At 38.3% G+C, this 27,451-nt stretch overlaps 1 protein-coding gene across 9 annotated transcripts in view; it reads left to right on the top strand.

The window, feature by feature from the left end:
- Window positions 1-27,451, top strand: part of LOC111148403 (peptidylglycine alpha-amidating monooxygenase) — a 159,255-nt gene that overhangs the window by 32,454 nt on the left and 99,350 nt on the right. For all 9 annotated transcript variants that reach the window (XM_022504922.1, XM_022504924.1, XM_022504919.1 and 6 more), the window contains exons 3-4: window positions 6,457-6,514; window positions 18,202-18,289. In XM_022504922.1, coding sequence (XP_022360630.1) covers window positions 6,457-6,514; window positions 18,202-18,289 — 146 coding nt within the window. The remainder of the gene's footprint in view (window positions 1-6,456; window positions 6,515-18,201; window positions 18,290-27,451) is intronic.

The raw sequence follows: 27,451 nt of genomic DNA on the forward strand, positions 1-27,451 counted from the left end.
AAGCAGGCTCCCTGCTGAGCAGAGAGCCCCATGCGGGGCTTGATCCCAGGACTCTGAGATCATGACCTGAGCCGAACGCAGCGGCTTAACCCACTGAGCCACCCAGGCGCCCCTCAATTAAATAAAATCTTAAAAGAAAAAACAAAACATAAACCCAAAGTGAGTACTGTGTGGAAATGAAGGGCTTTTGTGGAGCCTCTACAGTTTGTCTGGATTGGATTTAAACTGTGCGTGGTCTCAGTCGGTCAAGAGGTTACTACTCACTTTGCAAGCAACAACTCGAAGGCACAAAGTCACAGTTGCTACCATGAGATGATTTCACTGCTCAAGGGATGGCTGAGAAAAGACCAGAGACCATGCAATACACGATATAATATCTCTATGGGTTGAGGCCTATTCACAAAATAACCATTTGCAAACGGATGGAGAAGTAACCATATCTGGGTAAAACTGGGTCGTATTGTCTATTTGTATGCCTGTTTGTGTCACCACATTGGAGAGTCTCCTTGAAAAACGTGGTCTGCAGGGATCCTTCAAGTCCAAACAATATAAGGGCCTGTGAGGATATTATCTAATCAGGATCAAATCAGAGTGTTCCGCACTAGAATCTGAATGGTACCTCTGGTTTCCCAAAACAAAAATTATTGGTTTTGTGTGAACAGATGGTTTTTTTTGTTCCATATTAATTTAAATATGCAGTTGATGTTATTAACTACTTATTCTGTAGAAACCACTGTATTTCTGTCTCATGAACAACTAAATCAAAATAAAGAACACTCTTTAAATAATGTAAGCAAGGTGTTACTGAACCTTATTGTCTGCAAGAGAACTCTTGGTTTAAAATGCATAATAATAGGGGCGCCTGGGTGTCTCAGTCAGTTAAGCATCTGCCTTCGGCTCAGGTCATGATCTTGGGGTTCTGGAATGAGCTCTCCGTTGGGCTCCTTGCTCAGTGGGGGGAGTCTGCTTCTCCTTCTCCCTGCCCCTTTCCCCTGCTCATGCACAATCTCTCTCAGATAACTAAATAAAATCTTTTAAGAAATGGGTAATAATAGAATATAATAGAAGTTCTTTAGCAATAAAGAACTTTCATTTCTGGTACACTACTTTTGTCAGAAAAATGTGCTTTTCTTGGCTCGCTCCCAGGAGCAGCAGTAAAGAGGCATCAGCAATATCCTATCCCTCTTGATTCAGATTTGGCTGATGTGCCATATCGGAGAGCCCTGGGAAGCATGGCTATGTAGATTCACATTATTTCTCCCTTTTTGTACATCTGAGCCTTATGTTAGCAGTTTGAATCCACAGTACTTTCCATACACTCCCCTGGCACCAAGCTCAGATACTACGTTCTTCCCACAGAGAGAAAAATAAGATTCATGATGATGATATACGGAAAATTTGTGTAAGGTTGTACTGGTAGTTTGGGTTGAATTATGGAAGCGTCCTTCCTGGGACAGTGTGTTCAAATGAAGAAACTATTATAATGGGCAGTAACGTGCTGTTTTTATGTCTTCGGAATATGTTAGAGAGAAACACTGATCTGAGTTACATATAGGCTTTCAAATAGCTTTACTTTGCAGAAACAAAATAATGACAGAATTAAATCGCTGTGGTTCTAGTCTAGTTCTTTGCAGTTTGTCAACAAGCTTTCATGAGATACTCTCAGATGTTATTGAAAATTTAGGGGACTTGGACTAAAACTTCTTGTTAAATTTTATGTGTCTTGGATTCCTTTATTTCTCCCCTTCATCAAGGAAACAACTAAAGTTGTGTCTAAGAACTGGTATTTTCTTTTCAAATATTAGAGAGATTTGAAAAACAACCTTTTAATAGCTATTTTCCTATTGTGGGCAGAGAAGTGTTTTAAGGAACTCGGCTCAAATTCCATTTCATCAGTTTCAAGAATTTTGTTTAATCACAAAGAAGTTACTTACCTGTTTGAGTTTCAGTTTTATGCCTTTAAAACAGTGTCTGTAACACTTGCCTGACAGTGTTATCATGGGAAATGACTATGATGGAAAGTTCTAGAATAAAATACAGTTGCATTCAGTAAATGTTTTCCCTTTGACAAGGTATCATATACTAAATATTGATCATATGTTTAAGTCAGTTGAATTTGGTTTGTATTGTTGACAAAGGGTGTGGGGTTATAGTTATCTGATCAGGGTACTGTTAAATGGTGTTCTTCGTGGTTATCCTGAGAAAAAGAAAATCATAACCGGTTACTTGTTCATGAAGTTTTATTACTTTGAGAAATGTATTGTCCCAGGTTTCTTAATATTGTTGTCTCAGAAGGCTTTGTTGTTGTTGTTGTTGTTTTAAATAGTTTCTTGATCGCAGGGTTGGTAGTAGTTAAGAATGTGATTACATGTTATTATAGCCTTAAATTCTTATACTGACTACTGCTTTACAGCGTGGAATTTAAATTTAAAGTAAACATCCCTTCTTGGAACTTGCTATAGAAAGTAACCTATATTGATGAAACAGTATTTTGTAATCACCTAAAAAATCTTTCTTTCCCTGCACTATAATGAGTTCATAATAGTTTGGCAAAGGCTATTGTCTAAACCATTCTTCAGCAAATTACCTGTCTTGTTAAAAATAAAAATTAAAAAAAAGTTATTCATTTACTTACGAAGAGCCTTGCATTTAATTTTAAATATAGCATTTACTCTCATATTTAGAGAAAAAGAGGTATGAAGGTTCAAAGGACTCTCCAGAATCACATTTAACTAGACTAAAATGGCAAGAAACTAGGTTAATGGCAAGAAAATGGCAGGAAAGACACATAGCTATTTCTAATCATCTTGAAGGTGTAAACTTGAAGACCTTTAATCCTTGTTCTGACACTAACTACCTGGGTGGCCTTAGGTAGATCAATAACCTTTCTGTGAATCAGTTTCCATTTCTGTAAAAAATGATTCATTGCCTCTTAGTTCTACTCACAGCATAATTGTGAGAAGAAAATGAAGTAACACAAAAAGAGTGCTTACTCAGACTCACCCAGCCTAAGGGGGACAGAACTTGGCTCTTAGACATCTTTAAGGTATTGCTTCTCCATTTAAACCATGTAAATGACTCTTAGGGCCATACCTTCCTTACATAGACCTTGAGCTCTCAACTTAATTCTAGGAAGCAAACTGTATTACCAGAATACTATAGAACAAATTCACTGACACCTTTTACACTTGCAGAGAAAAGAATAAATTACTTTTTGTTATTCTCTGTTCTGTTGAACTGGTCTTCAGAGCTTTCAGCTGAAGGCTAATTATTGATTTAATAGACACTGTATTTTTTTAGTGTACTCATTTTTAGGAAAAGAAAAAGGTTTTACCTTCTTTTCTTCTAACATAATTATTCTTTAACTTGAAAAATGGGGCATAAGTAAAATCCTAAATCAGAGTATGATGGGGCATGGGACACCATTGATCCAATGTGTAATACAGACTTTGCTCTCCCCAAATAATTTTGCCAAATGCTATTTATTCTGCAGAGGATCTCCCTCATCTCTTCTTAATTTTTTTTTAAACTGGCTTCAACAGAACAACAAAAATAAATCATTGAAATCTGAATTTATTCTCATCAGAGAAGTTGTAAGCTGAGAAATAAAAATTGGTAGAAGGAAGACATTCCCAATTTTAAATTGCGCAACTGCTGATAAGAATAAGAATACAATATGGCTCTGATCGATTCTGACTATAATAGTAGTTTCCTTTATTCTGTACATGGAAGCATTATTGTTCTTAGTTGTTTATTTTTAATCAAAAGAACCAACTTTTTGAATTTGATATATGTATTTAGTCCTATAAGTTAACTATTCCAAAAACAACTTGAAGTGACTTATAATAAAATGAAAGATAAATCCAAATATGAAAGAACTTTGGTTTGAGTTTAATTGCAACCTTTTATCCTTTCCTATTATAAATATGTACTTAGCTACTTTAAACCGACTTTTGTTTTTATATTTCCTTTTAAGTCATTAATTGCTCATGGTGCTTTGAATGATCTATAATGCATTAGTCAGACTACCTCGGTACAGATTCCAGCTCCCACACTTACTAGTGTCAAAAGGTAAATCAGGTGGAGATGAGTTAACGTGGTAAAGACAGACTTTCTTCAAAAATAACCATTATAGTAGTGAAGGAGGTCCAGTGTGAACTGAAGTCAACTCTGCCAAAACAAGAGGCAGACCTTTGGAGTCTGGGGGATGCTAAGGGAAAAGCACTGAGGAATATTGGGTGGGTGGTCCCTGCCACGAGGCCTTCTGGGTTTACTCACTGGTACCTGTCTAGAGGAAAAACAAGCTTCTTGTATCTTTATGACAGGAAGCAGTGATATGAGTTAGAACAAGGCATCCACTGGCTGAGAACCAGAGCAGGATTGTCTCATTGGATGTGAGAAGACAGTTCTGGGGTTATGGAAGATTTACATCTCAGAGAGGTGGAGCAAAGATTTAGAATTGCCAGCTTTCTAAAGCAGCTGCAGTAAGAGGGGCTTCACGAGCCTACCTGCCTAGTGCCAGATTTTGGCTAGAACAAACAGAAAAGTTACTTAACCTCTGTTTGCCTTGGTTTCCTCATCTGTAAAATGGGGAGAGAGATAGTTTATCACAAATTCGTGTTTTGAGGATTAAAGAAGTTAAGACCTATGGAGTGTTTAGAACAGTGCTGGCACATAGTAAGCTCTCAGTAAATGTTAGTTATTATTCTTACTATCTTTAAAGTGGAGTTCCTAATAGTAGCTACCTACGATGTTTGGTTATTTTAATTATTAGTTGATAGAGTTCCTGGAGAACTATGCCTGACACATAATAAGCATTCAGTGACTGTTTGCTTAGCAATGGTAACAGTAGCAACAGTGGCTACAGTAGCCACGGATAGTTTCCAGCCCTGAATTACTCATAGCCCAGGAGGACCAAATAGAAAAGAATCTTCCACTTACTATTTTTTATGTTAGAATGGGGTTTTGTGACAGTAGTAATTCAGAGATTGGAAAAATATTTATGAACAATATCGTACATGGTTATAAGATCTTTAAGCATTATTTTCCCATTACATTTCTTGGGTTTTGGTTACACAGTCCACATCTTTGTCATTCATGTAGCTTCATCTCCTTCCTGTGCAACCATCAACATCTCCCAGCACATTTTCTTCTTAGCAAAATAAAGGTGAATTAAAATAATTATAAAGCCTTTTAAGAAAACAGTTTGTGTAATTGGGGAAAAAATGGCATATATAAAATCTTACACACTGAATCTTATTTCTCACAAAGTTTAAGGTGGTGATTTGAGGTATAGTTGAACTTCCACCCAGTACAGAATTTTTAAAAAGAGGTACAAATTTCACAATTTTTCAGGGCTATCTAGTAGGTTTATTGATATACAGATGATCTCCGTCCGTGTTGATGGAGTCTCTTGACTCTAGCACTGTACAGTAGTAATCCATGAAGTATGAATTATTAAATGAGCTTAGTCTATATTTATATTGTGCATATTATCAACCACGGCACACAGTTCACTGCATAGGATCTTCTACTAAGGAGGTGGAATGTCTAGGTCAACAGAAGCCCATTCTCTTTAAATTGCAATTTTTATCACTAGAAATTCTTTTTTTTTTTTTTTAAGATTTTATTTATTTATTTGACAGACAGAGATCACAAGTAGGCAGAGAGGCAGGCAGAGAGAGAGGAGGAAGCAGGCTCCCCGCTGAGCAGAGAGCCCGATGCGGGTCTCAATCCCAGGACCCTGGGATCATGACCTGAGCCGAAGGCAGAGGCTTTAACCCACTGAGCCACCCAGGCACCCCCAAAATTCTTAATGTTAATAATTTGATGGTGGGAAAATGACCATTTAGATAAGAGATTAGTTGTTGGAAAAGAAAGAATAACTTGAGTGAATGTTGATTTCTTCAATGTACTACATAAGAACATTAAAGTAAGGGAGAACAACCGAATATTATAGTTTAAGACCAACTTTTATTCATTGTCCTTCTCTAATTAATATTTGAGCAGTTGTAAAGTGATTCAGGAAATTAAATATTTAATTACGCATATAGCAAAGAGGGTCAACACTAACTCCTATACCACTTTAAAGTCAAGTGCATTAAAGTGTTTCTCTCTTTTTATAGAAGCATCTAACATGTTGCCTTTTAACTGTGACAGTACAAGAAATATCACTCGTGACAACTGGCCTTATCGATAGGATTTGAAGTCAATTAGGAAAGAATCCTGGAGAAATGTTTGGAGTACCTATGTTCTAGACTTGGCCCTTCCATTAACTTGGTCGCACCCCACTGGCAGGCAATTTTACCTCACTGGGCCAGTCAGTAGTAGTTCTTTTTCAGTCACGGAGCCCTTGCTTTTACTGTTTTTTGTTTGTTTGTTTGCTTGCTTTCTCTCTCTCTCTCTTCTTTATTAGCATCAGATTCATTCGATTTTTTATCTTTCTTTCCCTAATAGTCTGATACCTACTTCTGCATGTCAGTGCGTCTGCCAGTGGATGAGGAAGCCTTCGTGAGTAAGTATGAATTGGATGGTGTGCCCGGGGTGGGTGGCTGAAGGGAGGGTAGCTATTTGAAATCAGTGAAAGGTTCTCTTTGACGGTTATGAGCATATTAATCTTTCACTGTCAGTCTCTAAAATGCATTTATCATGCCTAATGCAGAAACAAACGAGAGAAGGCCACTCAGAGACAAGATTACAAACTGCATCTGGAGAGATTCATGAGTAATAATAGTTAAGGACTTGCATGCAGATGTCAGTGGTTGCCAATGCCATGTGGTCCCATTGTATAGTATTGGCTTTCTGTCTGTGGCTGGATGCTTAATTCCACTCCACTCAACAGACTGTTTATTTACCTGTTGGTTCGTGCTATAAATCGACTGTACTTAGACTCAACATCAGGGAACTTAAGATTTTGCCTGTCAAACCGTAGATGGATAAGAAGGAAGGAAGGAGAAATTGAGAGGAGAGAAGGGAAGGAGGTAGAAAGGGGGAAAAGAAGGAGCATTGGTCCTATTGCTTATATTATAGAATAAGAGGACTCATAAATGGCAGGTCCTACCTACCCCAGCTGAGGCTTTAAATCAGAGAGGAAAAGTGACAAAATGCCATCTGTTTTCATCTAGGTTGTTTTTATTTTTTTATTTTTTTTATTTTTTAAGATTTTTTTTTTTTAAGGATTTTATTTATTTTTTTGACAGACAGAGATCACAAGTAAGCAGAGAGGCAGGCAGAGAGAGAGAGAGAGAGAGAGAGAGGAGGAAGCAGGCTCCCCGCTGAGCAGAGAGCCCGATGTGGGGCTCGATCCCAGGACCCTGGGATCATGACCTGAGCCGAAGGCAGAGGCTTTAACCTACTGAGCCACCCAGGCACCCCATCTAGGTTGTTTTAATTGAAATATCCCGATGACAGACTTTTAACTGTTTAGGGAGGAGGTGCGATTGGCATGTTTATTCACACCTTTATTCTTTTTCTCCCCCCGCTTTACTTTTCTGGTTTGAGATGTTGATTTTGGAGAGAAAATAATGGTAATGAGAGTTGTGCTTTAGTCCCATGAAACTAATCATCAAGTGGGCTGTCTGAAATGGCTATTATGTGAATTATAAAATGTGTACAGTCACCGTAGGGCCATCTGAGGATGAATTTTCATGAGGTGTCCCCACAGGAATATGCAGTATAGACCTGAAAAGCCAAACCAAAGTGCATTTGTTTTCCCACACACTTTGGTGGCAATTCCAGCAGAAAATACTTATAACAACTTATAACAACTCTCTAAAAATTTGTTTCCATAGTTAATTCCTAAGAATGAAAGTCAGACCTTGGGACATTGAGGGTTGTCTGAGTGTCCTTACTCTGTACAATAATCGAATATTACTAAGAGAAAAAAAAAGTAGGAAGGACGGTACTCCCAGATCCTGAATTCTAAAGATAGAGAATAACTTAAATTGTTAATTGTAGTGCCTTGCGTAATGCTGAATGTGACTTGGTATACAAATTCATCATTAAAATATCAACAATAAAGCTCTCCTCAATTTCATACCCACATATTTGGCAGCCTAGGAGAAAATAATATTTACTTGCTGAAAGGCATTTTTATATGAAGTTTTTTTCTTTACTGATTTTATGTTTTCTTTCCAAGTTCCAACAGAATCTTGACTGCCCTTGTTTCACATTTGCTTATTAGAAGGCCAGTCTCCATACCTGTATAAATATGGTAGTCATGTTTCATAACAACATTACAGGTCTCACATTAATAGGTTACTGATTTGTTTCTGGAGGGTGGTAGTAGTATATGATTTCAGAGCTGGTTACTCCAAGGACTGTAAATATATATCCTGGAATGAATTATTGCCCTCCTAATATAAATGTGTTTACTTTCACATAAATTAAAATTGAAAAGTATACGTCAATATATATTCGGAAAATATTCATAGAAAACTTGTAAAGGGCTATATTAGAACTAGGGTACTAAACGTTTCTGCATTTTCTTAGGCACTTGCCTTCTAAGATTAAACGATTCACAGTTCTAAGGTCTATAAAGGAGCTTGTAAGATTAAGAATTATTTTCAGTATCTTTTTCCTTTTCTTTCTTGCTGAGAGGATTGCATGAATACTAAAGATTTTGTCACTTGTCCAAGTCCTTTAATGTACTAACTCCAGGCAATCTGTGGTTACCATTATCTTACATGGTCCAGCAACCATAGGTGTTTAGGTGTAAGCAAAGTAGAACTGGAAAATTTGCAAACCAAAGAGAAATACCAAACAATCATTTATATAAGGGAATAAGTAAGGGGAAGTTTACATGTACTGTCTCATTAATTCTTAGGACAACCCTGAAGGTAGTTCCATTTTATAGTCAGAGAGACAAAGACAGGAACATCTGGGTCTTTCTTTGATTTAATCAAATGGTAGGACGATAGTTTATATAGAATCTGTGTTCATACAATCAGCTCATCACCACGTGTTCACTAAGGGTCTACCAGACACTAAGAAACTTAGAGCCAGCGAAGCATAAGTAAGCCATTTTGTAGAAGAGGAAACAGAGGGTCAGAGAGATCAAGGAACATGCCAGGACTTTTTACTAGTTATGTGCTCCCCTACTGTACACTGTTAAAATCATAACTGATTTGGATGTGAGGATAGTGAATGAAAGAAGAAATGAAAGAAGTTATCAAATGGATAGATGGACCCAGAATACAGCAGCAGCCCATCTCCATCTTCCTCACGTCAAGTACAATTATCTTTTCATTCCCTCTTCTTCACTCCCTAATGGGAATGCAGTTTTGCCAAAGAGACAAATAAACCTCAAACCATCTTACAAAACAAAATCCAGTACACATGAAGATTAAAGATTAACAGAAGGAAGAGGATTCGGATGCACAGGCTGTATGGTGGGCGGGTGATCATGTATAACTTTACTAGATTCCCAAAGTGAAGGCTTTGCTAGGGGTAACCAAAGCTTTACCATGAATGAAAAATGTGGGTTGTCCCAAATTCTTCGTCTCAGGATGCCTTATCATAAGATTAGATATGGCTGAAAATGAGGACTTGTAAAGATGTTAATACTTTATTTCTTTTCTTAAGACATTTATCAATTTTATACTTTCTGCTTTCATTATCTGCGTCTCTTCGATTTTTGAATGCCAGAGGGGTATGTACAACCCGATATGGTGGAGACTCGAGATCGTTTGCTTCATACATGAATGAACACTAAACAAGTATTTTGCTTGACCATTTTTAAGGCAATATATCATATAGTGGACAATTTACCTTTTTGCCTTTAATTATACTCTTCTTTGAACATAAAGGAGTAATTCTTTTTTAAGAAAAGCCACTTGTTGGGGCACCTGCGTGGCTCAGTGGGTTAAGCCGCTGCCTTCGGCTCAGGTCATGATCCCAGGGTCCTGAGATCGGGCCCTGCGTCCAGCTCCCTGCTTGGCGGGAAGCCTGCTTCCCCCTCTCTGATTCTCCCTACTTGTGTTCCCTCTCTCACTGTCTCTCTTTCTGTCAAATAAATAAGTAATCTTAAAAAAAATATATCCCTTAAAAAAAATTTTGGCAAAGTTTAAAAATTCTGCTATGTGCCAGTTACTGGGCAAGGCAATGGGGATGTGAGGTATGATACAAACTCAAAGAAATATTACAGCCTGGCAGAATTCTAGAAGACAGGAATACAAATATTATAACATCTGAAAAGAACTTTCTCCTTTGGCTTTTTAAATTTCTACAGAAAATCACAAAAGGCAGAGTACATTTCACATTGCTTATTAGGACTAAAACAAACTCTCTTGATGGTGTGAAAAGCCAGAATTGCATTTGAATAATTCATAATTTTGGCTTTCTGCTTGTGTGACTAGTTATGTAATTCATTTTAGATAAACATACTTCTTCATTTTGAGAAGAAGATACCATCACAGTTGTCATAGAATTTCTATGTGCATATGCCTGTCATATTCATGTTATGAGCATACACAACATCTTTGATGCATTTATGTGTCTCTACTGAATTGTTAAATGAGAATTAAAGTTGTTTGGGGAAATACAATAATGAAGATAAATATTTTTATGCTTTGAACAAAATCATAGCTTTCTCTAGAGCATTGCTTTTGTTTATTGTTTTAATAAGGAATCACAGATTGGAATGGGTGAAGGTATGATAAAATCTGCATTTGACCACTGAACCGTGATGCTGTCTAAAAGGTGTTTTACAGACACTCAGAGGAATTGACTCTGACAGCAGCCCAGTCAGCCAAGAAATTTGACTGTCGTCTTCATCCACTTGCTTTCCCTCACATGGATGACCAGTAAATAAATGTGTCTTTTCCTTAGTGAATGATGGCAGGTCCCTATCTATCAAATTGCACTATACAAATGAGATAGAAGCCATTGCATTTAGAAATAGATGAAATTAATCTAGTGATTCATTGCTCTTCGTTTCTTGGGCTTCTCTCTTGAATGTAGAACAATGTCTACTGCAGAATAGCACAGTTAGACTTGAATGTTTCCAAATGTGACCTTTCTTCAACAAAGCACATGTTCAGGGGATATTGGGTTACTTCAGAAAATACAAGAACAATCTAATTTTGATCATGCTTATGGGTCATTACGTAGAGTCATTACATGACTATAAAGACCAACGTCTGGTAGGATGAAGTGCTCAGATAATCACATTTTATGTCATGACAGCAGTAAATAGAAGGGTGTGGGAGTATGTGCGTGTTTGTACGTGTGTGAGTCTCCATCCCCTTGCAGTCACTCTCTGACTGTTCTGCTTCCAATTAGTTGACTGCATATCCTTTCCTTTCCCTCTTCACCCAGGATTTTCTCCAACATGAAAAATGTAGGCTGTCTCTCCACAGGACCATTGGATATCTTCTCAGAAGCCCCCTCGGAAGCTTTTCAGGTTTCTGAGTGAAAGTTACTTGGAGAGATAGCACAAATAATAGGTCTCTGATGAACAGGGAAAACCCGATTTGCTTGGTCACCATCAGGGAGGAGAAGCTGCTACTGTCCGCCTTGTTTCAGAGTATTTCCAGGATGTCCTCTATGGTTTGGTCACCCAAATACCACATTCCTAACATGACGTCCCCTGATAGCCCCTACGGTTTTCTCTTCAAGTGATAAAACATAGAGGGAGGAAGGAGTAGGAAGCATCTCACTATATTTCGTAAAGCTGAGAGTTCGGATTGTCTTCGGTTAGATACATCTGGGGATCACCAGAGAGTAACTGACACGCAGACAGTGCTGTCTTCCTGCAGTAATGTCAAAATGCCACCCACCCCCCAGCGCTCCCAGGAAAATGGCCAATTCAGAAAGCCCAGGTCTGAGTCAGATTTGATGTGGGAATGCCCTTCATTAGCCAGGGCTCCATGGCATTTTGACAGTCATCCGGAAGTAGTCATTTCAGCTCTTTCAGTAGGGCCGACTTCAGGGACTCACTCTCAGAAGGTGAGCATCAGCTGTTCTTGTCAGACCAAACATCATGTGAGTGACAGAGGATTTTCTCAGCATCCGGGAAAATGGTCCATTTGGATCTGCAGAGGGGAGGAGAATAGAATATTCCAGTGGCCAACAGTATGATCGATGAAGGAGCACACACACTGGGCTCAAGTGTGAGCCCAGCCACCTGCCGGCCGCAGCCTCTCTGCCCTCCAGGCTCAGCTGCTTGGGGCGGAAGGACCAGACTCCCAGGGTCATTGTGAGCTGTGAGGGAGTCTGGCATGGGGCAAGCCCTGAGTAAATGTTAGTGGTTAGGGATGGTTATTAAGTGCAGAGAGCGGCCTGACCAGAGTGCAGAGTGGTGCCGGCAGCTGCATGGTGCAGACTTGGTGGGGGTTTGGTCAGGGAGACTGGTCAGCATTATGCACAGCCTGAAAAGGCAAGAAGGGGCAATGGGTTTCTTTCTGCAGGAAATTAATAGGGGACCACTACAGGGATGACATTGCAAATACAAGGCTTAATGAAGCTGACGCTAGTTTATCTTGCACAGCCTGGCTGATAAAGTCTATTTATTGATTACGTAGTTGGTTCTGACATATACCAAAAAGTTCCATTTTTTAAAAGTTCTATCATCCAGAAGTTTAATTCTTTTTTTGTGCTTTAATTCCTTTATTCGGAAGCAAAGATTATTTCATTTTAAATTTGTGTTCCATTCAAAAGCTTGCACATGTGTCTTATTTCTTAGTTAATTTGGCAACAACAGCTTCAAGTCCTCATAAACCACGTGAAGGATTCCTCCTGATGTGTACCCCGTTGTCCAAGTTAGCAAGAATTAATGACAATTTCTCTATTAAACTTTCTGATTAAATACGTTCGAGCAAAAGGTCTTTATTTTGGTGCAGAATTGCTTTATGGTTATGCAGGAAACTGACAGAAGATAACATAATAGGTGATGGCTGTGGGTTTTTACCACGCTGCTAAGTGGATTTTGCTGCTGTGGGCTTTACCTGTGTCTGAGCCTTTCTGACCCCATGGCACAATGATGAACATTAAGGATGATTGTATCCTACATTTCCATGACAATTTGGAACATTAACTTAACTTTCTGTGTGTGGATTTTAAAATACAATCTTCAATTTGGGGGAAACAAAGAAACGTTTATGGAGGTGATACTAAGATCTGGGTCCTGTTATTTTTTTTTTCTTTTAATGATAACACCTCTTTTACGTTAGTATCTCTTAAACCTGACATCTCTCTAGTCTCTCAATATTGAATTTGGCGTAAAAGCACTAGCTGTAATGGAATACGGACACTGCACAGAAATTAACCATGAGCACCAGGGACTTAATTGGGGTGCCTGCTTCAGACCTCAGGTGATTTTGCTGGATCAACAGATTTCCCCGTGCACACCTCCCCCCACCCGAAAGCTTATTTATAAATTTGTTTTAAAAGAAACTTTGTTTTTACTGTTTGCCTTGTACATTTAGGAGGGCAGTACAATCCAGGCTAACTAAGATGAGTTAATTAAACTTTAACATGCTTATGTAATATTTATCCAGCCACTAAAAGTGTTGACGGGAGGTCAGAATCACCTGGGATTCACCTGTGAAACTTAACATGTACACTTGCCTGGAATGACCTCTCAGGTTTAAATGAGATATTGATGGAGGAAAGACGAGGACTGATCCAGGATTGACCTTGAGCATTTGTATTTTTAATAAGTCGCATAGAATAAATCTAATGCACAGCACTAGATAAAAAGTACCATTGACAAAAATTGTTTAATAACACGTAAAAATATCCACAGCATAGGAAATAAACCGTTTACTACATACAGTATGATTCCACTGGGAGGAAAAAGGAAGCAAAGCCAACAATAATGATCCCTAATGATATATACGGGCAATAATTCTAGAATGCCTTAAGTTCTGAAGATCCCAATTTGCATTTACAAGTCAGTTCTTTTTTATATGATTAATTATCCATGGTCTATAGTATTCCTCTAGTAGATGTATTTAGCTAAAAGGGGTGTTTCTCCCATATTCAGTGGTAATTTAGGGTTGATTTTATGTGTATGGCTCTCTCCTAACTCTCTAGTTCCTACACTTGGCTATGTGGGTTCTTCGAAATCTTTCCACATCCTGCATCTGGCAGATGCATCGAAATTTGACATGCAGACCTGGATATCCACTTGGAAAGGAAAAATGGAGAGAAAGCCAAGTGCTAAATGAAATTCTATCCTAGGTCACATTCCTAGAGAATTCTATGGCCCTGATTATAGTCTAACGTTAGCTACAAGAACCCATAAATTTCAAACAACCTCATGCAGTTAGTGCAAATTTTGCTTGGCACTCCAGAAACTAGACCCAAGTATGTCTGCTTAGTATGTCGGCCACATGCATCCTTTCAAGTCTTTCCCTTCAGATGACATTCTCCTTTGAGAAAACCTTCAACCTGTGCACTTTCAGAGCCATTGCATTCCTTTCATTAATGTGCACGAGTTACTATTTCTGGAGTCGTAGTCCTTCAACAATATTTGATTCCCAGGACTGACACTTACTTGCCTGTAAACTTTTCCCTGATCTTCTTATCCATCAGGCAATCTGAAACAACACCCATTGAGACTCAAGTTCCATTTCCACTTAAGCAACTGTCATCTTGTTATTGAGTTAGAAGAGTCAGTGGCACTTTTTAATCTTATCAGATATAATACTCCCTTGCGTTCTCACAAGGGCGTGCTTCTGCCCGTTTGTCGCTCTCCCAAGGCTGCCTTTGTTTATTCGGCCTGTCGGTTGTTTTCATTATTATCCTCTGGCTGTCTTCACCTCGGATCCTTTATTTCTTTGCTGTATGATGGGAGGAAAAAGAAAGAAAGTAGGGGTAAGGGGTGGAATTCTTTTAAGATGTGATTTGAAAATATTTTCCCATATTCTTTTCGTGTAGTGTTGAAACCTCCAGTAGAGTCATATGTGTATCTTGTGCCCAGCAGACTTCATTCTTATTCACTAGGGTGGGATCTCGCTCGGCAAAGCCAGGAATAATAAGTAGGAAGGGAGCAAACCCGGGAAATGAACCTGTCAGACGAGAATCTTTTCCCAGTTGACCCCTCCCCACCACTGGCAGCAGGCCCTTCAGTGAAATTGTCCAAGGCTTGCTTTGTTTTACAGCACCTACTGTTTGTTTTAGATTTACATTTTGAAAGGACATTCCTTTTGCTGGTGGTATTTTTCATTGCAACTTGCAGTGAGTTGTACTTTGAGCTATAATTATATAAATACTTTGATATTAGACTCTTTCTGTAGGATGTGAAAGAGGTGGTTATATACCAGTCTATACCAGTAATTTACTTAGCATTCAAATTAGGTCTCGAGGTTCTGGAGGAATGCATGAGTCACTGACAGTAAGCTATGAGAGGGAACTCTGAGGAATGTTCTTTTACTCTTAAAGATATTGATTTGTTTCTAATTATAGAAACTAAAATTAAACACTTATCTAGTATGAGTTTAGTGTGGAGCAAATAGTGGTTCTTAAAATAGTTTGTCAGAAGGAGAAAAAAAATCAGAAAATGGATAGAGAAGTTATACTCTGTATAATTTCTGCCCTTTACAAAGGACGATTGGAAGATCTCTCGCATAAGCAGGGGCCCAGGCAAAACATTCCACTTTCCTTCCTAAGGAAGAGCCAGAGATTGTATGCCTTCAGGATCTGTTTTTCTCCCAACAGGTCTCCTTTCTGTCCTTCCCTGAATCTTTTGCTTAATATTTCATTTTATGAACTTAATGATAGCCCACTCTGTTTTAAAAAAAGAAAAGTTTGCCTTATTTCACAACACTACACATACTGCATTAATATTAAAAACAAAACAAAAAAAAACAAAAAAAAACTGCTGGGGTCTCCTACACGGATCCTGCCAGCTTGAGGCTTTCCCTAAGATTTTGTCCTGAGCTTTTTTTAAAAAAATATTTTGTTTATTTATTCGACACAGAGAGAGATCACAAGTAGACAGAGAGGCACCAGAGAGAGAGGGGGAAGCAGAGAGCCCGATGCAGGGCTCGATCCCAGGACCCTGAGATTATGACCTGAGCTGAAGGCAGAGGCTTTAACCCACTGAGTCACCCAGGCACCCCTGTCCTGAGCTTTTTTTGTCCACCCTTATGGCTTCAGGATTCAATTTTTGAGTGATTCCCAAATACATAATTCTCTGACTCTTTCTCGAACAAGGGTCACAGAATCCCAATCTTCTGCTGGGTATTTCCATCTGGGTTTTTAATGTTGCTTTGCACCCAACAGCTTAATTTCCTGATAAAATGCACTTGGCCATGTTGGCTTATTATCAAACTTCCCAGAATGATTCAAACTTAGGAAGTCTACTAATATAAACCTCCCATAATAAATGAATTTAAGGGGGAATGGGAGCTATATGGGCATCATTGGTTCTGAAAAAAAAACAGAGGAGTCATCCTCTTGCTTGACAAACCCCTCACTGGATTGGCAGAGGGATATTGAAAAAGAGAGAAAGTCGGAGGTGGATACAGTCAGATCAAAAAGTTGGGTATCCATAGAGTGATATAAGCCATTTGATAAAAACAAATATAAGATAACAAATTGCATCACATACCAAGATAAGTTTAAAGTGAGTAAAAAACAAAGACCTGGTACTCCCACCTTAGAGCTTTTTCAGATTTAATTCTGCCAGGGATGACACCATGGGAGGATCCTGGAAGGGAGGAAGGAAATCCTGCACTTAACTGGAGAGTGAGTCTATGGAGTTAAAATTCCTCTTATTCCTTCTGTAACTCTTGGTAACAAATTTAGGCTTGTTAAGATTTTTTTTTTTTTAAGATTTTTTTTTTTAAAGATTTTGTTAGGATTTTCTATGATTTGTGATCTGTGGTAAGTTCCAATTGATTCTTTGCTTTCAGAGTATCTTCTTCAACCTCATAGGCTTACTGTATTCTTTGATGTTAAGAAACAAAGCCTCAAGTTATAGCAAGTCCATTTTCCAGCCATTCTCTCTTTGTTAGCTTTTTTTTTTTTTTTTAAATGGTGACATGAACATCTCATGATGGGATTTTTAGGCTTTAAGTTCTTATTTTCAGTGCAGTAAGTGAAAAACTTTATTTCTCCTGAACGTTGTGAATCAGAATGGCTCATAGTAGGCACCCTTGTGTTTTCTGACTAACCACGCTTTGCAGGTCATGGTGCTATAATTCGATGTCAAACATCTTTTATTTTATAAATATGTACTACTCAGATACACATTTTAGCAGTAAATGACGTTTCATTGACTTTATAAGACAGATAAAAAGAGCTAAAAGATGATGCTGTTTTGCATACACCTGAAACTTAAGGTCATTTTAGACTATTGAGCATTTTTCTATGTAGAGGGGACTTGGAAATGGTCCTGGGAGTGCAGCATTTCAAATGCAGACAAAAGGAGATGAGCCACACCCAAGCCAGGAAAGGCAGCTCCTGCGGAATAGTGTCCATGCATACTAGCATAATTTGGCTTTAGTTTTGGCTTTGTTTGGTCTCTGAACTCATTTTTGCTTTTTTTTTTTTTTAATGTCTCTCAACCACTATCATTAGGAGAAAAAAAGAAATGACATTACATAAGTTCTGGTATCCCTTTAGCAAGTGCACTGTGCCCATCCAGGACAGTGATTTTCTCTCTTTTATACTTTCATAAAGGGTATATTTTCCAAAAAAGGATACATTTTCCACTTTTACTTCCTCGTAAATTGTTTCTTCCTATCACATCCCGGTGACTACCGTTATTTAGAGATTGAAATAAATTCGTGTTATGAATCCTTTTGCTCATGTTCTGATCCCTCACTGTGGTTTCTGTCGTGCCGTGTCGTGCGGTGTTTTGTGCTACTCAGCACTCTACCAAAATCTGGAAGGGAATATATTGTGAACGCATAGCCTGGAGCTTTCATTTTGCACCCGCATACAGCTCTCAACCTTTATAAGGGGACTTCCATGAAAAAAGTATGTGTGGGTAGATGTGTAGTTTCAGCCTATTGATGACTTTCTCTTTTTGTTCTATGATAGTTCACTCTCCTACTAAATTAAATTGTCAAATCACACTCCTCTTACGGAAGGAGAAAGATAATTTATACCACCAGGGCCATCTATCCTAAAAGCAACAAAACATCTCTGTTATACAGCTATCGGGACTGTTGAATGATGCGGTCTCTTGGGACAGTTTGTGCACAGAAGTGTAACTTGCATTCACAATCACGTGTCCTTCTCTCTTAACAGTTGACTTCAAACCTCGTGCCAGCATGGATACTGTCCATCATATGTTGCTTTTTGGATGCAATATGCCTTCCTCCACTGGAAGTTACTGGTAAGGGATAATGGTCCCACCGTCAAAAGGGGTGTAGAAAATGTATGTATTTTATAAGTACAAATCGCATCTGTGCAAGTATTTTGCAGCTGATTAATAAACAGGTAGAATATTTACTTTCCAGGAAAGAACACGGTTCTTTCGCGTCACGTGGTTATCATGGTCTGATTATCACCGTTATTGAGTCTGCTATGGAGCACATCCATCAGTCTTTGACACTGACTTAATAAATTTATGTCTGTTGTCGTAGATAGCATATCAAGGTACAGACAGCTTATAAAAAAAGGCTGTCAATTTAGATAATGGATGCTCCGATGTTTACTTTTTTAAGCTCATGCTTCAACCCAAAGAACACCAAGGCTCTGTTCATTGAGCACTCTTTTATCCCCAACGCCGTGCTAGGTGATCTGTATACACCATTTCATTTTTTCCTAAAGTGTTTGCAGAGCAGTTAATATTGTCCCCGCTTAACAAACAAGGAGCCTGAGCCCCAGAGCTTCAGTATCATGTTTATGGTTACTCAGCTAGTTGGTGTCAGATGAGGATAGAACACTGAGTTGTCCGGTCCCAAATCCAAAGTTATTTCCATTTCACCACACCACCTCCCATTGATTCAAACAACTATTGCAGTTTTAGAATTTATTTTAATCACTGCAGTGAATCTTCATATCTTGCTATATATGGTCAGTAAACATCTATTAAATGCCTGTTATATGCCAGAATGGTAACAGATGCTATGGAAGGTTCTAGAATAGATATGTTTTTTATCCCTAGGAGCTTACAGCATAATTATGGCTTGAGATCTGCCCTTTCATTTTGTTCTTTGGTGTTCATGAAGATTGGTGAGCTTTGAAAATAGCCATGCGTTTTAAGTCTCCTATTTTACGACAAAAGCCAGAATCACTGTCCAGTATTGAACAGTCCAGAATGACTAGTATGCCTTGCTTTGCATGGAAGAAGGGTCTCTTTTGTGCCCCTGTCCCTACATAATCACGTACACTGAGAGACCTTTCTCTGTACATCCTCATATTTGTCAGGCTGATGCAAGGCACACAGCAATTGCATTCTGGTCGTTGTTATAACAAATGATTGTAATATATATTTGGAACTGTTAAAAGCACAGGGCAATTAGTGGAAATCTCCAGGGACCAAGTATCATCAAAGCATTTGTTAATAGGCTTAAGTTATTTGATCAAAGGGTTGTATCACATAGGAATCCAGCTCACATGACTGGGTTTATGTAAAAACAGGACCAGCGAATCACAATTAATACCCTTTGCTATCAACATTCCAGTTTTTTGCTCTTCAGTAAATTTTTGTAAATAAGATTCTGATATTAAATGATTTTTCTGTGACAGCTTCTTCTGAATCTTATTCACCAAATCACGTCCTTTGGCTTTATGTTTTAAAAATATTTCTTCTGAAACTGGCAATATTTATCTTCGGATTAGAATTCGTGAAAACAGCTAGAAGGGATGTCAGCTTTTAAAACCTGCTTTACATTTACCTTGGTTAAAGAGAACGAGTGAAAAAAATAAAAGGTCACTAAATGTTATTATGGTTTTAATTAAGAAAAATCTCATTATAAAATGAACTAAGCCTAGTTCATTGTTCTCATATCAAGGGAACATCAGAGCAAACATTATTTTGGTCCTGTAAAAATAATTATTAATATTCTTAAATATACAGTTCTGAAATTAAGTCTAGTAAAATATATTTTCCAAAAGACTGCCAAATGGGGGAAAGAGAGAATTCAAAGAAAATGTAAATGAAAGCGAAAATAGCAATTTTGAGTAAAGGAATTACTACGTGTATTATTACTAACATGATGACTTGAAAGGCAACATAGTAGAATGAAGGAGTAGTGAACTAACTAGCTGAATTCCCTGGGTAAATCACTTACGTGTGAACTAGCCTTGATGTCTTCATTTTAGCAAGGGACTACCACTAGATCATTTATAGAACTCCTCTATGCTCTCAAATTCCGTAATTCTATGAATATAAATTGCACGCAGATGCTGAGTCAGATTAGAAAGCCATCATTATAAGATACGTGCAACTGGTCGAGTCATCTCAAACACGCAGCCCGCTGCATTTTGCCATTCATTTGCATCCCTGAGTAATTTGAGCTCTGAATGGCATTATACGTATGTCATTTTAAATGGATTTTTAGAATCAGCCTTGCAGCACATAGTCCCAATTAATCTATAGGTTTGTTAGGGTTGACTTTATCACCCTCAAGGACAGTAATTGGTGGTGGTACTTACCTTCTTTCAGCCAAGCCCAAAGTGTTCACGTAACATTTAAATTTATTTCAGTATATGTACCTAGTACCTGTTCAGTATGTAAACTAAGAGGTATGCATTAATTGAAACTGTTCTAGTGAGGGGCGCCTGGGTGGCTCAGTGGGTTAAAGCCTCTGCCTTCGGCTCAGGTCATGATCCCAGGGCCCTGGGATCGAGGCCCCACATTGAGCTGTCTGCTCCGCAGGGAGCCTGCTTCCCCTTCTCTCTCTCTCTGCCTGCCTCTCTGCCTACTTATGATCTCTGTCAAATAAATAAATAAATTTTTTTTAAGATTTTATTTATTTATTTGACAGACGGAGATCACAAGTAGGCAAAGAAGCAGGCAGAGAGAGAGGGGGAAGCAGGCTCCCTGCTGAGCAGAGAGCCCAATGTGGGGGCTCGATACCAGGACCCTGGGATCATGACCTGAGCCGAAGGCAGAGGTTTTAACCCACTGAGCCACCCAGGCGCCCCAATAAATAAAATCTTTAAAAAATAAAAAATAAAAAATAATAAAATAAAAAGAAACTGTTCTAGTGACTCCGACTTCCACAATCCAGTCTTATTCTCCATTTAAAAATGGTACAGATTTTTTTATCTCCCAATAATTGGCAAGACCCTCGCTTCTTTAAAGCACTGGAGCTCGTGGGATATTTCATGGACTAAACTTCGTGGTTGCTTCACAAAAACATCTTCTACTCTCTCCCCCCGAAGCCACATAGCCTCAGCCACGGAAACAGTCAGTGGATGTTTTCCAACTGCTTGGCCTCTTACCTCCCACCTGAATTACAATACTAATAACAAAAATCTATCAGTGTCAAAGCCTTGCATTATTTTTCTAAAATGGTTGAGTCATGAAATTTATCACACTCATTTTACAGTTGCAAATCTATTCCTCAACTGCTCCAAGATCTAGACAGTAGTTAAATTAAGAATTCCCATACTTTCACATGTATTTTTGGATATGATACCTATAATGTTTTTTGATGCTTAAGAATATCAAGAACTTGTTCACACCTGGGGAAATCTTTATGAGACTACAAAACTGTTTTAGTGAAAGAAGAAAAAGCTAACAGGATATTTTAACACACAAACGTCCAGCTTAGATTTCCTTTTCTTTTTTCTTCTGTTAGCTAGGATTACCCCTCTGTCTTCACTTGAGTGTTCTAGTTTCATTGCTGGCAGGTTGGCAAATAGGTATGTGTCTCTAAGAAAGTAAACATTTTCCCCCTGAAATTATGAAGTTATAATTCATCCTCTGTCTTCCAGCAGCACTTTTAATATGAAAACAAAGAGCTCTTCTGATGATGTTTCTCTGTTGTGCTGCCCTCCTTTGCTCTTTGTAATTGCCTCTTTCTACTGTTCATTAAAATACATTTACAGTTATATTACGTTTACATGAAAATAGTAGACACAGCACGAAGCAGTTTTCATTATGTAGTCATTTTAATTTTAAAGGTTTTTTTTCCCCTACACATATTCCAGTCTTTTGTGTCTCATTCCAAATTAGCAGCTCACACTGGTAATGTGTCTAGTTAATTGTATGCATGTGCATATAAATTGCATACATTGATGTGAACCTTTTAATATACCGTGGGGTGGTCCCTTTATAGTTAGAGTGGGCCTGGTGCTCAATTCCAAATTAACATACCTCTCGAGGATGCAAATAAGGACCAGCTGATGGAAAGGCAGCAGTACCTGTCAGAAGTAACCCTCAAACCTTCTTTCCCAGGTCTTTAAAGGAGAAGACAATTAACTGTATCTGGGGACCCGCAGAACGTAATAGCACCAAGAATGGAGCAAGCATAGTGACTTGTTGGATTCCATTGGTACTTGCAGACTTAATTCAAAGCATAGCTGTTCTAAGTTCCCCAGATTTCTTGGCTGAATTTGAGCCATAAGTGAGTAGATGACTTGGGGGGCTTTTTTTACAGTCAGTAAGGAAATGAGGTGCTGAAACCTGGGTAATTTAGACATAAAGTACCTATTATAGCTCCTCACGAAAAAAGGGTAAATTTTAGGAGATCTTAGAAATGGACATATTGCATTTGTTTGTTCTGTAAACACCTTTATTTTATTTTTATTCTAACAATCAGGTTATCGTTTTGTTTTAATAATGTATGGTTGGCTATGGATAGTATTTCAGTCTTTGAAAATCTCTATGTTTTGTTCATACAAGCTGTTTAACATTTGGGGTAATTCAGGAGCACTGCTTTTTGTAATATGAGTTTGTACAGGCCCGTGTACTTTCATCTGCTGGACACAGGACCAGGGTTTAAAGAGTTTATGACTGCCATCTGCAAGCTTGTGTGTTCACAATACTGGAAGATTAAAGTGAATGGGCTTCTTATGTACCTACCTGCCTTGTACTTAGGCGTGATCTTCTATGCATAACCGAAATTATTATGTTTAGTCTTAGCAATTAATATTTGATTGAAAACTGTTTCTAATGATACTTGCAACCTACTACTTTTTACAAATCAAAGATGCCTTCTACAGGTTGTTTGATCTTCTCTGAAAAGAAGCTTCCCAGCTGGTTAAGTGAGGCTATTTCCAGCTGTTCTAACTTGGAATCATTCTCCAGCTAAAGCAGTAGAGCTTTCCCATCCTAGAAGCTGTAGCTTCAATCCCTTTCAACTGCTTCTATTTATTAACCACCTGCTTTGTCTTTTTAAATGCCGCTGTCTCCGCAGGGTGACAGATGCTGATGAGAGGAAAGAGAAGAGTAGCTAAAACATATAAATATATATATATATGTATATAGCAGCCAATATGTGAGACACCCTGCTTGGTTATTCATTTAAATGACTGTTTTTTTAGGGTGATATTACGTCTACAGCTTAGTTGCCTCCCTCATGATGATAATGATTCTCTGGTTAAGAATGGTGTTTGCATATGCCGCCTTTACGCACCCTCTCCATATCCTAGCTACCTGTCATCTGTACACAGTGTATCTTCTGCAGCCCCCTCTTTGTTTCTTCTTCCACAATGAAACTTCTAAAGTTAAACATACATAACATCCTTGTCAGTATAAATAAAAATAACAGGGTCTACAAAACCTGTGCCAAGCCTTGTTCTAAAGCACTATAAAATGTGCCTTTGATTGTAGTAGCAAATTTTAGATACAAATCTCTGATAGGCTAAAACTGATTGTATCCATTTTTTAAAATATTATAATAGATTCATATGATAGTGCATATCAGGGTAGTATGAGGGATCTTTGTTTATTTAAGACACACTTGGTACTTATTGTATTTACCAGTGATCATAACCCTTGGCTAATTTTTTTAAAGACTATTTATTTATTTGAGAGAGAGAGAATGAGTTGGGGGGGGCAGAAGGAGAGGAGAAGCAGATTCCCCTCTGAGCTGGGTGCCCCACACAGGCCTCGGGGCTCGCTCCCAGGTCCCCAGGATCACAACCTGAGCCAACCGAAGGCAGACGCTTAACTGATAGAGCCACCCAGGTGCCTTCCTTGGCTACTTTATAGAAACCTGGATTAGAGGTGTTGATAGGAGTTCCTTAGCAACTGACCACTTCTTAGTAGACCAGTGTCAACTTTAATAATGTACAACAGCATGATTGTAACAATTTGACAGTTTCAACAGAAACAAACATTACATAACTTTGAACAGTTGTTCTTTCCTGACAGACTAGCATTAATGTTAAACAGAATAGCAATATTATAGCACGGTGCTATAACATTCAGCCTAGAGCCAATTGTAATAAACATTAATCAAATTATTTAACCTGTGTTGGTTTGTTTCCTCATCTGTAAAGTGGAACTACTAATCCCACGTAATAGGGCCATAATGAAGAATAAGTAAAGGGATGTAAATAATGGTGCAGTGCCGGGCACGTAGATGTACTTAATAAATGGTAGTTGTTATCCTTATTTGTTTAATTAATAAAATATTTCTTAACCAGCTATCATGTGCCAAGCTCTTTGTTAGGCACTGAAAATTTGGTATGAACAAAACAGACACACCCTCTTTTTTCATAGACTTTATGGCTTTTATCTCACTAGGAAGGTGGGGTGTGTATATTTTGGGGCCGTTTATCAGGCTGGTGCCTTTTAATCACCGCTCTTATTTAGCTTTCCCAGTAAGTTTCCTACTTATTGCTGTGCTAATAGTAATACCTATTGTATACCCACTGCATTGATATTCACATCAGATTTGTCTGAATTGGGAAGTATGTTCTGTGGGTTTATAGAGAGCAGTTAATGAAATTTGAATACCTTATCCATTCCAGATGCAGTTTGGAATGATCAAGATATCCCACATATGCCATTGATTATATATTGTGTTTCTTAAAGAAACGTTCTCATTTTGGATTAATTTTCCTGTGGCCCTGATATTTAATTGAGTAAGACTGGAATTTAAATCTATATAGACTTAACTTGAGGGTGTGACAATTTTATTTAAAAAAAAAATTTTTTTTTAGAGGCACCTGTGTGGCTCAGTTGGTTAAGTGCCTGCCTTCGGCTCAGGACATGATCCCAGAGTCTTGGAGTCGAGTGCAGCATGGGGCTCCCTGCTCAGAGGGGAGCCTGCTTCTTCCTCTGCCTACCACTCCACCTCCTTGTGCTCAGTTACTCTCTCTCTGTCTCTGACAAATGAATAAATAAAATCTTCTAGAAAATTTTTTTACACAGAAAAAGAAATGAGTTGTCAGTTCTGATCATCCCTGGGTAACCTTGGATTTTAAATAGCCTTTAACGGATACAACTAGAGGGTACTTGAACAGTCAGTCATGCTTTATTTGGATAATGCAAAATGACAGGTTAGCATTTTTCAGTGCTTGGCATAGTCTGAAAATATTCATGCCATCTGAATTGTTTCCCCATGGATCAGAGGTGAAAAGTCTCTAAAGCAGAGGTCCAAGAATCCAGAATAGTTTTCTTTTGAAAAGTTAATTCTCGTCATTTTTACTACAAATACTAAGAAACCACAAGGGAGCTATGTGAATCTTTTCACGATTAATTGGCTTAATCTGGAGGAGCCTTAAGGAGAAGCTGCTAGAATTGTGCTAAGATACCCAGTTGATGAGGCCTGAAGTTACAACAGCCGTTGATCAAGGGTTACATTGCTTCCTAGCCTGAAGACTTTTCTTATTAATAAGGATAGTAAAGGGCACCTGGGTGGCTCAGTTGGTTGAGAGACTGCCTTCGGCTCGGGTCATGATTCCTGGAGTCTCGGGATCGAGTCCCACATCGGGTTTCCAGCTCTGCGGGGTATCCGCTTCTCCCTCTGACCTTCCTTCTTCCCTCTCATGCTCTCTCTCACTATCTCAAATAAATAAATAAAATATTAAAAAAAAAAGAATAGTAAAGATCTTCCTTATTTTTATAGGACTCTTTAGAAAACCAAAATACCATCCTTATGTCTTTGGTCTTTTGTTTGTTTGTTTTTAAGCAATGTCTATATCCAATGTGGGCTTCAGCCTACAACCCCAAGATCAAGAGTTGCATACTTGATCGACGGAGCCAGCCAGGCGCCCTTCCTGTGGACATTTTATGTGGAGAAAATACGATGGTTTTGTTTGTTTGTTTGTTTGTTTTTCATTTAAAAGGGAAGATAGAAATCCGACAATGAAAAGGTGCAGAGACTTTATTCAAATGCTCTTTGCCACTCTGTTGTATTTTCCCATTGTATTACCCATTCCAGAAGCCATTTCTCTTAGTCTCTTATTTTTCGTCTTCTCCTCGTCGTCTCATATACTAAGTTTTAGGATTAGTTTCAATATCCTAGTGCTTTCCAGCGAGTCCATCTTTACTCAGTCTTGAGTTTAATAAATTTCTTTTTTTTTCTTGAATATTTTATTTATTTAAGGGACAGAGATCACAGGTAGGCAGAGAGGCAGGCAGAGAGAGAAGGGGAAGCAGACTCCCTGCTGAGCAGAGAGCCTGATGGGGGGGCTCAATCCCAGGACCCTGAAATCATGACCTGAGCCAAAGGCAGAGGCTTAACCCACTGAGCCACTGAGGAGCCCTGAGTTTAATAAATTTCTTAAAAATTATAAAACAGGATTTGAAAAATCAAGGTTTGCTTTTGGAGCTCTTCTTTTACCAGAGCTGATGAGAAAATAAAATGTAAGATTATTGTCTCTTTGCGAAAAAGTGAGAATAATTACCTAGAATTTGATTTGAGAATTGTATACACACATTGCAACTTAGTTCAGATATCATAGTCATGTAGTCATCGAAGCTTATCTTCACAGAATATCATTTTCTGCCCATAAATCAATCTCATATATTGAGATAGAATCAAGTGTGACAGGCAGAGCTTTGAATCATGGCTTGACTATGTGACCTTTGGAAGTTAAACTCTCTGTGCTTATTCAACTGTAAAGCATAACCTATTTGCAATGTTCTTGTGAAAGCTGATTTCTACAAACTAGCAGGCAAGTCATAATTCAGATTTATCGTTATTTAAATATTTTAGTTAAAACTTCTTGAGGAAATTTTCCAAAAAAATTTATTATACTTGACAGAACAATAACATTTCGGGCCAATCCAAATCTTTGTATATGAAAAGTTAAAAACTTACTTGGAAGTTAACGCTGCCAAACATTTCTGGAATATTTACTAAACGCCAGGCAGGGTTGCAGGTGCTGGGAGTTTATTGGCCACAAAGTATGCACAGTCTGGTTGGAAAGGAGATCAGTAAGCTGATGCTTAAGATGGGCACTATAGTTAACGAGTGGAAGTTGGCCTAGATGAGGATCAGAGAAAGCTTCTCTCAGGAGGAAGTCTGAAGGGAATCTTTTTTTTTTTTTTTTTAAGATTTTATTTATTTATTTGACAGAGATCACAAGTAGGCAGAGAGGCAGGCAGAGAGAGAGGGGGAAGCAGGCTCTCTGCTCCGCAGGGAGC

This window comes from Enhydra lutris, unplaced genomic scaffold (assembly GCF_002288905.1).
Source record: "Enhydra lutris kenyoni isolate GAN:26980312 unplaced genomic scaffold, ASM228890v2 scaffoldscaffold19, whole genome shotgun sequence".
Lineage (NCBI taxonomy): Eukaryota > Metazoa > Chordata > Mammalia > Carnivora > Mustelidae > Enhydra > Enhydra lutris.